The 14,158-nt window shown below is 45.2% G+C and overlaps 1 protein-coding gene across 1 annotated transcript in view; it reads left to right on the top strand.

The window, feature by feature from the left end:
• The first annotated feature begins 1,083 nt into the window (after nucleotides 1-1,083).
• LOC140741271 (cyclin-T1-like) overlaps nucleotides 1,084-14,158 on the top strand; it is a 30,775-nt gene continuing 17,700 nt past the window's right edge. The window contains exons 1-2 of the mRNA XM_073071265.1: nucleotides 1,084-1,281; nucleotides 13,801-13,882. Of these exons, the coding sequence (XP_072927366.1) occupies nucleotides 1,109-1,281; nucleotides 13,801-13,882 (255 nt within the window). The 5' untranslated portion in view covers nucleotides 1,084-1,108. The remainder of the gene's footprint in view (nucleotides 1,282-13,800; nucleotides 13,883-14,158) is intronic.

Below are 14,158 nucleotides of genomic sequence, written 5' to 3'. Positions count from 1 at the left end.
TCAATCATTACTCCACGCACTGGCACCTCCCTGATAGGTGGATTATGAACAGCCGCCCAGCGCCGCTTGTTCTTATTGGCTATCATCTACGTCAATCAGTAAAAGCTAGAGCGGTTCAAAAATAATACCCAAAAACCTGAGATCAATATGATTAATATACTAAAAGCTGCGTAGGCAGCGCCACTGAAAAATTAACCTTTTCAGGTCGATAAGGTTTCCTCAGGAATTAATTTTGGAATAAATACTATCCGCCCGTAACAGCGACCTTCCACGCTCCGCACTACCCATTGGTTGTTCGTCATGTCTATCGAGCAGCTAGGCACCAGTCCTGCTCCCTCAAATACTAAAGAGCTTTAAGACTATATCCCACCTACTCCCGTTGTGGATTGGCTATCATATCGATTTGGTCAGGCGGGATTGGATGACCTTTCCGTCTTTTAAGGCGGTGTTTGCATAATCCTTTGGTTTAATCACGAAGAAATTGCGTTCAGTTTTTACAGTAGGTGTGGCTTCAAGTAATAAAGAATACTGAAGAAAGAAACCGTTGACGCATTGCGGCCGACTAGGGAGCAGATATCACAATGGCCTCCCCCCCCACCCTGTCACGAGTGTCTCTGTCGTCACTGCGCAGGAGCAGAGGTGGAACTCAATGTCTATATATAGGGGTGCTTCGGCGTTCTTCCCCCATTCCCCGCAGAGGCTGCAGCCATGGAGGATCCGATTATTCGAGTAGCTTTCCAACTTCATCACATCGTTGTTTTTATTTTTTTCTCGAGTGTTTGCCGTTAGCGACCACAATAAAACGGGCTGCAAAGTTGGTCTTGCGAGTGTGTTTTTAATCTGGCAGAAAGAGGGAGACTTAAGTTTTTAATTTAAAAAAAAGAAATAGGGCGAGCCCTCTGCTCGAATTGGAGTTCGGCGCAGGCGGGAGGAGCGCGTGTGTTGACGTAAGGGGCGCGCTTGCTCACCCGCGGCGGTTCTGTTGCCGTAGGGGAGGGAGAAGGTGGTGGCGGCGCGCGCGTACTCGCCCACAATGATTCTTGTGACGTATGCACGTGGATGCACGCGGCCGTTCCGCGCTCCTCCCCGCCGGCGCCGTGTGGGGGAAATGGCGGCAGCGGCTGCGTCGAGTTCCTTAGTGCCGGGCAGTCGCTGGTGCTTCAGCCGGCAGCAACTGCAGGACAGCCCGTCGCGACGGGGCGGCGTGGACTGGGACAAGGAATTGTCGTACCGGCAGCAGACTGCCAACCTACTGCAGGATATGGGCCAGCGGCTCAGCGTGTATCCTCAGGCCTTGTGTGTGCGCGCTAGGCCGCGGCGAGGGATGGAATCTGGGGATGGGCTGGGCCGGGGCTGTATTATTCTGGACAAGGATACGGGAAGGAGCAACCCCCTCTCCTCTTAGTCTTTAGCCCCCTTGGTGAGAGGCAAGCTAGGAATTGTCCCGGTTGAGGGAATCACCCGGGACAGGGATATGGGAGGAAACAGCCCCCTCCCTTAAATCTGGATGGGCTTTTGGGAAGGAGAAGCACAGGCTGGGGATCGGATACGCGGTGAGAGGGAGTAGGGTCCCACCGGACCCGAGGGTGGCGGTGGCGGTCATTGAATAGTCAGGAAACAAGGTTACCATCATCCGTTTGCAGTTCTTGAGGGTAGAGCAGCCTCAATGAAGTGTTGGGGAAAAAGGGAGCCTGGGGTGAGGTGGATGATGGGGGCTTGGATCTTGTATAGGGATGAGGGAGGCTGGGGCCAGCATGAATAGATTCTGAGCTGTGTGGTGGAGATTGAGCCCGGGTTGCCCAGACTTCGGGGAAATAGAGTGGGAAGCTGGGGTCAAAAATGAAGGCAGGAGACATTCAACTGGTCGGGTAGTATCTGTGGAAAGGATGGGAAGAATGGTTAATGTCAATGGAGTGGAGGGACTGAAGATTATAGAGAGGAGGGGTTGAGTGGGCTGGAACTTTATTCATTAGCATGTAAGAGGCAAAGATACAGGAATGGGATTCCCTGAAAGAGGCATCACAGACAAAATTGTGAAGAAAGTTTGGCTTTCTGTTAGGGCATTGAGCTTAGAAGTTGGGAGATTGTATTGCAGTTGTACAAGAGGTTGATGAGGCCACATTTGGAGTATTAAGTTTTGGTCACCCTACTATAAGGAAATACCAATAAGCTGGAAAGAGCAGAGAGGGGATTTACAAAGACGTTACCAGGAATTGAGGGATTAAGTTATTGGGAGAGGTTGAGCAGATTGGACTTTTCTCATTGGAGTATAAGAAACCAAGATTGACCTGTTATTGGTTATAATCATGGGGGGTGATTAAGGTGAATGCCCAGTTTTGGCAGTTGATGCTTTGGTCAAGACCTTTCATCTGGAGTCATGTTTAATAGCAGCCAGAGGTGAGCTTTTTCTTTCACCCAGAAAATGAGCTGCCACAGATGAAGTGGTTGAGGCAGGTGCATTAACAATATTTAAAAAGTTCTTGAACTGGTACATGAGTAGCAAAGGTTCAGAGGAATGTGGGCCAAATTGAGATTGGGACCGATCTTAGACTGTTGGTATAGTCCAGTTGCGATGAATGACCTGTTTCTGTGCTTAGATGGTCATTTTTAACTTGGGAAGAGGCCAGGGATGCTTTGTGAAGGGAGGCCTGGGCACCAGTTTGAAGTAGTGCCCTGAATCCAGGCTCCTGTCCTTGGTCTCTTCCTTCCACGGGGCTTGTAATGTTAGTGGCATCGTTTATTCTTCTGAGGGCAAAAGCCTGTGGGTGAGTTGTAGGGTATGATTGCTAAGGACCAAGCAAGAAGCCACTGAGTCAATTTCTGCTTTGTGGTTCTCGGGTGATCTGTATCTTGACTGCATCCCCTTTGTTCATCTGCTTAAATCGTAAACACTTCCATAGATTTGCTACTTGTGCAGTATCTTTGGGCTTTGGCCCTTGCTGTCCTGGGTAATAAACACACAATTCACATTGCTCTGTAATCTGCATAAGTAAGTTATCACAGAAACAGGTGCTTTGTCCGATCCATTCCATGCTGATTTGGCCTGTCTAGTCTACCTACATCCAGACCATATCCTTCCATTCCTCTTTTATGTACCTATCCAAACTTCTCTTAAATGTTGCAATTGAACCCATATCTAATGCTTCTGCCAGTTTGTTCCACTCACACCACCCTCTTGAGTGAAAAAAGGTTCCTCCTCAGCTTCCCCTTTAAATATTTCACCTTCAACCCTAACCTCTCTAGTTCTAATTTTACCCAACCTGACTGGCAAAAGCCTGCATGCATTCAACCTATCTCTGCCCCTAATCACTTTGCTTAACTATAAGATCTCTGCTCATTCTTCTAAAGGTAGCAAAGTTCCCTGGTTCTAAAGGAATCAATCCCAGGGCACAGAAAGAAATGAAAGTTATAGTAGATGTATGATAATTTATCAAAATTTTCTGGGCAGGTTCTGGCAAAATGGAAAACAGTAAATGTCATGGCAAAGTTTTTAAAAAGGATGCAGGCAAATGGCCAGTTAGCTTAAAATCTATTCAGGAAAATGCTGGGTTATTATTAAGGGAAAAAAAAATTAGAAGTGGTTCACCAGGCAGGTGCAGCATGGATTCAAAAAGGGCAGGTCCTGTTTGACAAACTTACTGGAGTTCTTTGAGAATATATTGAGTGCAGTGGATAGAGGGGTACAGATGGATATTGTATATTTGGATTTCCTGAGATCATTCAATAAGGTGCCACATAAGACTTAACTATAAAGTAAGGATGCATGAAGTTGAGGGTAATGTATTAGCACGGGGAGAGGATTGGTTAACCAGTAGAAGGCAGAGTTGGGACAAATGGTTGTTTCTCTGGTGAGTGGTATGCTGCAGGAGTCCATGCCAGGCCCGCAACAATATACATTATTGATCTGGAAGATGAGACTGAGTGTAGTGGGAAGAATTTAAAAAGAAGACAGCTTTTAGAGCGGGCGTTGGAGTAGAGGTAGACAAAGTAGCAGGGGTTTGGCTCAACGGGGCTTCAGCGATAACAGGTTGAGGCAAGGTACGTTACTTGTGTAGAATAGAAACACGAAAGTATGTGTGTGAGGCTGGTGTTCTGTACTGGGTGTCAGATGTGGGAGGTCCTGGAGACTCCCAGCCTCCCGGACAGCCACATCCGCACCAGGTGCGTGGAACTGCAGCTCCTTAAGAGACCGCGTTAGGGAACTGGAGCTGCAGCTCAATGACCTTTGTCTGGTCAGGGGAAGTGAGGAGGTGATAGAGAGGACCTATAGGCAAGTAGTCACACCGGGGCCACGGGAAACCGATAAGTGGGTAACAGTCAGGAGAGGGAAGGGCAGGAGTCAGATACTAGAGAGTACCCCAGTGGCTGTCCCCCTTAATAATACTTCTGCTTGAGTACTGTTGGGGATGGTCTGCCTGGGGGAAGCAACAATGGCCGTACCTCTGGCACAGAGTCTGGCCCTGTGGCTCAGAAGGGTAGGGAAAGGAAGAGGATGGCAGCAGTAATAGGGGACTCTATAGTTAGGGGGTCGTACAGGCGATTCTGTGGACGCGGGAAAGAAGCATGGATGGTAGTTTGCCTCCCAGGTGCCAGGGTCCAGGATGTTTCAGATCGCATCCACGATATCCTGCAGTGGAAAGGAGAACGGCCAGAGGTCGTGGTACATATTGGTACCAATGATATAGGTAGGAAAAGGTCCTGAAAAATGACTACAGGGAGTTGGGGAGGAAGCTGAGAAGCAGGACCTCAAAGGTAGTAATCTCAGGATTATTGTCTGTGCCACGCGTCAGTGAGTATAGGAACAGAGTGAGGTGGAAGATAAATGCGTGGCTAAGGGATTGGAGCGGGAGGTAGGGATTCAGATTTTTGGATCATTGAGACCTCTTTTGGGGCAGGCGTGACTTGTACAAAAAGGATGGGTTACACTTGAATCTGAGGGGGACCTATATTCTGCCAGGGAGGTTTGCTAAGGCTATCGGGGAGAGTTTAAACGAGAATTGGTGGGGGGTAGGAACCAAACTGAAGAGACGGTTGTCTCACAAATAGAGAAAGTTTGAAGACAGTGTGAGAGGGAAGATGGGCAGGTGATAGAGAAGGGATGCGCTCAGACTGATGGTTTGAGATGTGGCTGTACTTGATCTGGTATTGGGAAATGAAGCTGGTCAGGTGTCAGGTCTCTCAGTGGGAGATTATTTTGGAGATAGTGATCACAATTCTATCTCCTTTACCATGGCATTGGAGAGGGATAGGAACAGGCAAGTTAGGAAAGCGTTTAATTGGAGTAAGGAGAAATATGAGGCTGTCAGGCAGGAATGTGGTAGCATAAATTAGGAACAGATGTTCATAGGGAAATATACGGCAGAAATGTGGCAAATGTTTAGGGGATATCTGTGTGGTGTTCTGCATAGGTACGTTCCAATGAGATGGAAAGGATGGTAGGGTACAGGAACTGTGGTGTGCAAAGGCTGTTGAAAATCTTGTCAAGAAGAAAAGCTTACGAAAGGTTCAAAAAACTAGGTAATGATAGAGAAGATTATGAGGCTAGCAGGAAGGAGTTGAAGAATGAAATTAGGAGAGCCAGAAGGGGCCATGAGAAGGCCTTGGCAAACAGGATTAAGGAAAACCCCAAAGCATTCTACAAGTATGTGAATACTGTATGTATGGAACCAGAGGAGATAGTGGAGGTACTTAATGAATACTTTACTTCAGTATTCACTATGGAAAAGGATCTTGGCGATTGTAGGGATGCCTTACAGTGGATTGAAAAGCTTGAGCGTATAGACATTAATAAAGAGGATGTGCTGGAGCTTCTGGAAAGCATCAAGTTGGATAAGTCTCCGGGACCGGATGAGATGTACCCCAGGCTAATGTGGGAGACAAGCAAGGAAATTGCTGAGCCTCTGGTAATGATCTTTGCATCATCAATGGGGACAGAAGAGGTTCTGGAGGGTTGCAGGTGTTGTTCCTTTATTCAAGAAAGAGAGTAGAGATAGCCCTGGAAGTTATAGACCAGTGGTTGATAAATTGATGGAAAAGATCCTAGAGGCAGGATTTATGAACATTTGGAGAGGCATAATATGACTAGGAATAGTCAGCATGGTTTTGTCAAAGGGAGGTCGTGCCTTATGAGCCTGATTGAATTTTTTGAGGATGTAACTAAACATATTGATGAGGGTAGAGCAGTAATTGTAGTGTATATGGATTTCAGCAAGGCATTTGATAAGGTACCCCATGCAAGGCTTATTGAGAAGGTAAGGAGGCATGGGATCCAAGGGGATCATTATTTGTGGATCCAGAATTGGCTTGCCCTCAGAAGGCAAAGAGTAGTTGTAGACGGGTCATATTCTGCTAGAGGTCGGTGACCAGTGGTGTGTCTCAGGGATCTGTTCTGGGACCCCTTCTCTTCGTGATTTTTATAAATGACTTGTATAATGAAGTGGAGGGATGGGTTAGTATATTTGCTGATGACACAAAGGTTGGAGGTGTTGTGAATAGTGTGGAGTGCTGTCAGAGGTTATAGTGGGACATCGATAGGATGCAAAACTGGGCTGAGAAGTGGCAGATGGAGTTCAACCCAGATAAGTGTGAGGTGGTTTATTTTGGTAGGTCAAATATGATGGTAGAATATAGTATTAATGGTAAGACTCTTGGCAGTGTGGAGGATCAGAGAGATCTTGGGATCCGAGTCCATAGGACAGTCAAAGCTGCTCTGCAGGTCGACTCTGTAGTTAAGAAGGCATACAGTGCATTGGCCTTCATCAATTGGGGGATTGAGCTTAAGAGCTTTTTCCTAGGGCTGAAATGGCTAACACGAGAGGGCACAGTTTTAAGGTGCTTGGAAGTAGGTACAGAGGAGATGTCAGGGGTAAGTTTTTTACGCATAGAGTCGTGAGTACACGGAATGGGCTGCCAGCGACGATGGTGGAGGTAGATATGATAGGGTATTTTAAGAGATTCCTGGATAGACACATGGAGCTTAGAAAAATAAGAGGGCTATGGGTAATCCTAGGTAATTTCTGAAGTGCCTGTATTGTACTGTAGGTTTTCTATGTATCTTTAAGTTTGCTGATGACACTAAACTGAGTGGAGAAGCAAATTGTAGAGAATGTGGAGAGTCTGCAGAGGGATATAGATAGGTTAAGTGATTGGCAAGGGTCTGGCAGGTGGAATAAAACATTGGTAAATGCAATGTCATCCACTTTGGAAGGGAAAATAGATCAGATTATTAAATGATTGCAGCATGCTATTGTGTAGAGAGATTCATGCTTGTGCATGAATCACAGAAGGTTGGTTTACAGATCCAACAGGCTATCAATAGGGCTAATTCAATGTTGGCCTTCATTGCTAGAGGGATTGAATTTAGTGGGGTTGGTTATGCTGCAACTGTACAGGATGCTAGTGAGGCCACACCTGGAATACTGCATGCAGTTCTGGTAATATAGTGGCTTTGGAGACAGTGCAGAGGAAATTCACCAAGTTGATTCTGGAGATGTGAAGAGATTGAGTCTCCTGAGACCATACACAGTGGAATGAGAAGGAATCTTATAGAAACATAAAATTATGAAAAGGATATATCCGATAGAAACAGAAAAGCTGTTTCCACTGGTGAGTGAGACTAGAATAACAGGACATGGTCTCAGGATTCAGGTAAATAGATTTAGAATGGAGATGAGGAGGAAGTGCTTTTTCTAGAGAGTAGTGAATCTGGAATTCTCTGCCCAGGGAAACTGTAAAGGCTACATCATTAAATATATTTAAGACACAGTCATGGTCTTATTGAATGGTGGAGCAGGTGTTAGCCTAGATGGCAGACTCCTGCTCCTGTGTCTTATGTTCCTGAGTTCCAATTAATAAAATTGTAGCCTATTCAACCTTTCCCTGTAACTGAGGTCAATTAAATCCTGGCAACATCCTTCTAAATTTTCTCCGCATTCTTTCAATCTTATCATATCTTTCCTGTAGGTAGTTGACCAGAACTACACACAATATTCCAAATTTGGCCTCACCAGCATCTTGTACAAACTTCAACATTACATTACAACTCCTGTACTCAGTGCCATGACTTATGAAGGCAATGTGCCAGAAAGTCTCTTTACCACCCTGTTTTCCTGTGACGGCACTTTCAAGGAATTATGGATCTGTATTCCCAAGTCTTTTGATTGCCTTCCTCACTGTCCAATATGCCCCAAGTCTTGGTGTAGTCTGCAAATTTCTGACTGTAGCTTAATGTTTATTACATTGCTTCAGCAGAAGCTAGGTAAGAAGTTTTCCATTATACCTGGTCCTGGGTGGAGAGTAAGCCAAGGTATGAACCAACCAAGCTTTATGTTTGCCCATGAGTTATTAATTCTCACCCAGAAGCCAATGAATGTTTCCTGCTTGGAACTGATGCTTGTGGTCCCAAGTTTTACTGTCCTGAGCTTGTACACTGAAGATCCTTGATTGTATCCTTGTGATGCTGTCCTCAGGGAATAGAAAGGAATCAGAATAGATGTGAGATCGAAATGTGCTAGTTTTCAGAGGGATGTGAATCCCTGCAAGTAAGTACACTTGGTCTCTCCCTCCTCTTTCCTTTCTCCTCCCTTCTCTCTCCTCTGCCACCCCCCTCTCCCCTTCCCCCTCTCTCCCTCTCCTTCTCCCTGGTAATACCACATGGTGTCATAGGAAGATACAGCATGGAAACAGGCTCTTCAGCCCACAGTGTCTGACCAACAAACCACAAATTTTTACATTAATTGTAAAAATATTCTACCCTATTCTTCCATGCCCACATCAGCTCCACCCAGATTTGATATTCACCTGCACACTAAGCATAATTTACAGCAGCATATTAACCTACCAGCTGAACATTTTTGGGTTGTTAGAGGAAACCCACAGGGTCACAGACCATGACTGCTCCACGCAGACAGCTCTGTGGTCTGGGATCAAAGCCAGCCTGCTGAGGCTAGGAGGGAGCAGCTTCTCTAGCTGTGCCACTATGGGTGTCTGTCTCAAATATTATGTACCAGTCTGTCCTCTGCACTTACCACAATATAGACGTGCAAGGGAGGGAGTGCAATGAAGGTTCAGATTGGGATAGAGGTTTTCTCCTGTGAGCCGAGGTTAAGTAAACCGAGCCTGTTCTCTGCTGAGCTGAAAAAGGGAGATGATCTTCCTGAAAAATAACACGTTGATCTTAAAGTTCTGGGACCTCTACTTTTCGTGATTTTTATTAACGACCTGGATGTGGGGGTAGAAGGGTGGGTTGGCAAGTTTGCAGACGACACAAAGGTAGGTGGTGTTGTAGATAGTGTAGAGGATTGTCAAAGATTGCAGAGACATTGATAGGATGCAGAAGTGGGCTGAGAAGTGGCAAATGGAGTTCAACCCGGAGAAGTGTGAGGTGGTACACTTTGGAAGGACAAACTCAAGGCAGAGTACAAAGTAAATGGCAGGATACTTGGTAGTGTGGAGGAGCAGAGGCATCTGGGGGTACATGTCCACAGATCCCTGAAAGTTGCCTCACAGGTAGATAGGGTAGTTAAGAAAGCTTATGCGGTTTTAGCTTTCATAAGTCGAGGGATAGAGTTTAAGAGTCACGATGTAATAATGCAGCTCTATAAAACTCTAGTTAGGCCACACTTGGAGTACTGTGTCCAGTTCTGGTCGCCTCACTATAGGAAGGATGTGGAAGCATTGGAAAGGGTACAGAGGAGATTTACCAGGATGCTGCCTGGTTTAGAGAGCATGGATTTTGATCAGAGATTAAGGGAGCTAGGGCTTTACTCTTTGGAGAGAAGGAGGATGAAAGGAGACATGATAGAGGTGTACAAGATATTAAGAGGAATAGATAGAGTGGACAGCCAGTGCCTCTTCCCCAGGGCACCACTGCTCAGTACAAGAGGACATGGCTTTAAGGTAAGGGGAGGAAAGTTCAAGGGGGATATTAGTGGAAGGTTTTTCACTCAGAGAGCGATTGGTGTGTGGAATGCACTGCCTGAGTCAGTGGTGGAGGCAGATACACTAGTGAAGTTTAAGAGAGAACTAAACACGTATATGGAGGAATTTAAGGGGGGTTATATGGGAGGCAGGGTTCGAGGGTCGGCACAACATTGTGGGCCAAAGGGCCTGTAATGTGCTGTACTATTCTATGTCTATGTTCTATGTTAAATCAAACTGCTGGAGGAACTCATTGGTTCAGGCAGCATTTGTGGAGGGAAAGGAATAGTTGATATTTTGGATTGAGATCCTGCATTAGGACTGAGAGGGTGAGCATAGGAATAAAGAACATTACAGCACAGTACAGGCTCTTTAGCCTACGATGTTGTGCTGACCTTTTAACCTACTCTCTTCCCTCCTACATAGCCCTCCATTTTCCTTTCATCCATGTGCCTGTCTAAGAGTCACTTAAATGTCCCTAATGGATCTGCTTCTACCATCACCCCAGACAGGGTGTTCCATGCATTCACCACACTCTATAAAATAACTTACCTTTGACATCCCCCTAATACTTTCCTCCAATCACCTTAAAATTATGCCCTTGTGTTAGCCTTTTGGGTAAAAGGCTCTGGCTGTCTGCTCAACCTATGTCTCTTATTATCTTGTACACCTCTATCAAGTCACCTCTCAGCTTCTGTTGCTCTCGAGAGAAAATCCTTAGCTTACTCAACCTATCCTCATAAGACATGGTCTCTAATCCAACTAGCATCCTGATGAATCTCTGCACCCTCTCTAAAGCTTCCATATCCTTCTTAAAATAAGGCGACAACTACTGAACACAATACCCCAAGAGTGGTCTAACCAGAGCTTATCTCATAGCTCTTGAACTCAGTCTTCCGACTAATAAAGGCCAACGCACCATATACCTTCTTAACAGCCCTTCTGGGTGGAGGGAGGGAGGTAGAGGCTAGTATGTGATCGGTGGAATGAGGGATGATGGACAGATGGGGTGTCGATATGTGTTTGATGTTCTCCCTGGCTGCTATGTCTAGTACTTGAGATCACAATCTCAATATCAATGAACAACTACGGATTAGGATCAGGTTTATTAACACTGACATATATCATGAACTTTTTTTGTTTTGTGGCAACAGTACAGTGCAAGACATTAAAAAATTACCGTAATTTACAGTAAAAACATAAATAGTGTATAAGAGGAATAGCAAGGTAGTGTTCATGGTGTCATAGACTATTTGGAAATCTGATGGCAGAGGAGAAGAAGCTGTTTCCTAACATGATGAGTGTGCGTCATCAGGCTCCTCTACCTCTTCCTTGAAGGTAATAATGAGAAGAGGGTATGTTTCAGATGGTGAGGGCTGTAAATGTGAAACTAACAGAAAATCCTGGAAAAACACAACAGATCAGGTAGCGCCCGTGGAAAGAAGCATTCATTTGGGTCTGCAAGCCTTTGTCAGAAAGAGAAGGATGCAGGCAGAGACTGCAGCTGCTGGAATCTGCCCCCAAAAACAACAAATTGCTGGAGGAACTCAGCAGGTTGATGTTCCTCCATAAAGAGAAAGGTACAAGTCAGTTTTCAGTTGCAGAAGGAGGGATGTGTGGAACAAATTCAGCAGGAAGCAGCACACAATATGCTCCACGCAATGGCTGTAGGAAGGATGACATAAAGGTGTATGATGTACAGAAATCATAGGAGAAAGGATGTTACCAGGATTAGAGAGCTTGAGTTATAAGAGGAGACTGAATAGGCTGGGATTGTTTTCCCTGGAGTGAAAGAGGCTGAGGGGATGACCTGATAGATATAAAACCATGAGTGGCATGCAGGGTAAGGGAATCTAAAACTGGAGGATATAGGTTTAAGGTGAGAGGGGAAAGATTTAAAGGGGACCTGAGAGGCAACTTTTACATTGAGAGGGTGGCAGGTGTGTGGAACAGGCTGTCAAGGAAGTGGTTGAGGCAGGTACAATTGTGAAATTTAAAAGACATTTAAACAGGTACATAGATTCAAAGGGATATGGGCCAAATGTTGGCAAATGAGACTGGCTTAGATGGGATTCTTGGTTGGCATGGACTAGTTAGGCTAAAGGGCTGATTTCCACGCTTTTGACTATGGAGGAACTGGGTGGGGGGGGGGGGGTGTTGAAATAAAATGTTTCCTCCAGAACACTTAGTGGTGGAGGCAGCAGAGATCCCCTTCCCATATTTAAACAGGACAATGGAATCAGTGGGAAAAGTAGGGGCTGGGCTAGGAATCTCTGTACCCAATGGATCAAATGGCCTCCTGTCTTGGTGGTTTCAATAAATGGTGAGTTCCAGTTCCGGTACATCCTTTCCAAAGCCTTTGTATTTTTCCAAAAGACCAGTACCCATAAATGAACCAGCTCTAGGCAGACAGATGTCTCAGAGACATCTGGGGCAAATTGCTGCCTTTTTTCCTCCCCTCACAGAGTGAAGACATGGCCATAAATGAAGTCTGGCAGCAAGGAGAACTTTAGGTTAGAGGTTAAGAAATACAAGGGTCATGGTGGGAAATTGTAAGCAAGGGGTTGTAAACAACTGTGATGCTTCTGAAGTTAAGTATCTAGATGAGATTGGGGAAGAAAGATGATATGATCAAAGAGCGAACGTTGCAAGAGTAAATGCTTTGATTTTGCTTTTGGAAGTACCATGACTTTGATTTTTCTTTTGGAAGTACCATTACGTTAACGATTTGGATGAAGGCATAGAAAATAACATCAGCAAATTTGCTGATGATACTAAGCTGGGTGGCAGTGTGACATGTGATGAGGATGTTAGGGTGACTTGGATAGGCTGGGTGAGTGGGCAGATACTTGGCAGATGGCGTTTAATGTGAATAAGTGTGAGGTTATCCACTTTGGGAGTAAGAACAGGAAGGCAGATTATTATCTGAACGGTATAGAGTTGGGTAAGGGAGAAATACAAAGAGATCTCGGAGTCCTTGTTCATCAGTCACTGAAGGTGAATGAGCAAGTGCAGCAGGCAGTGAAGAAGGCTAATGGAATGTTGGCCTTTATTACAAAGGGAATTGAGTACAAGAGCAAGGAAATCCTCTTGCATTTGTACAGAGCCCTGGTGAGACCACACCTGGAGTATTGTGTACAGTTTTGGTCTCCAGGGTTAAGGAAGGGCATCCTGGCTGTAGAGGAAGTGCAGCGTAGATTCACGAGGTTAATTCCTGGGATGTCTGGACTGTTTTACGCAGAGAGGTTAGAGAGACTGGGCTTGTACACGCTGGAATTAAGGAGATTGAGAGGGGATCTGATTGAAACATATAAGATTATTAAGGGATGGACAAGATAGAGGCAGGAAATATGTTCCAGATGCTGGGAGAGTCCAGTACCAGAGGGCATGGTTTGAGAATAAGGGGTAGGTCATTTAGGACAGAGTTAAGGAAAAACTTCTTCTCCCAGAGAGTTGTGGGGGTCTGGAATGCACTGTCTCGGAAGGTAGTGGAGGCCAATTCTCTGGATGCTTTCAAGAAGGAGCTAGATAGGTATCTTATGGATAGGGGAATCAAGGGATATGGGGACAAGGCAGGAACCGGGTATTGATAGTAGTTGATCAGCCATGATCTCAAAATGCAGGCTCGAAGGGCCGAATGGTCTACTTCTGCACCTATTGTCTATTGTCTTTTGACTTTTTCATGTTGGAAAATGAGATGAATGATGATGCATTCATAGAAAACACTATTGTAATTCTATTAATATGTAGTTTCTTGAGCAATTACAACTACTAGAAATTTATTAACGTGAGTCTATGATCTGTGTGCTTGCCGCTGTGTATAACGGTACTAGGCTTGAAGTTGGGGTGGTGTGTTCTTCCTCCTTAACGCAGTATCCGCAGTTCCCAGCTGACCATCAACACGGCAATTGTTTACATGCACCGGTTTTATATGCAGCAGTGTTTCACCAAGTTTCATCGCAACGTAAGTGTTCTGTCATCGGCTTAGACCAGATTTATGTCAGCACGTGGGTGATGTAACTATCAGCTGTGAACCCCGCTGTCCATATCTACATCACACGTCCTGTTCCCCGGTGAATGTGTGACACTGCCTCAGTGTTACTACATGACTGTATCACACACATATAAATCTGTAACATTGTATAACATACAAACTTTTAATGAATTTTAGTACATGTCGCACACAAATCCTATAAGCTATAAATGGATAGCCACAGGCCCCTTAGTTATTATTCAGTAA

The sequence above is a fragment of the Hemitrygon akajei genome, chromosome 18, assembly GCF_048418815.1.
Source record: "Hemitrygon akajei chromosome 18, sHemAka1.3, whole genome shotgun sequence".
Taxonomy (NCBI): Eukaryota; Metazoa; Chordata; class Chondrichthyes; order Myliobatiformes; family Dasyatidae; genus Hemitrygon; species Hemitrygon akajei.
The sequence above is the reverse complement of the archived record's forward strand: the minus strand, read 5'-3'. Positions and strand labels throughout refer to the sequence as shown.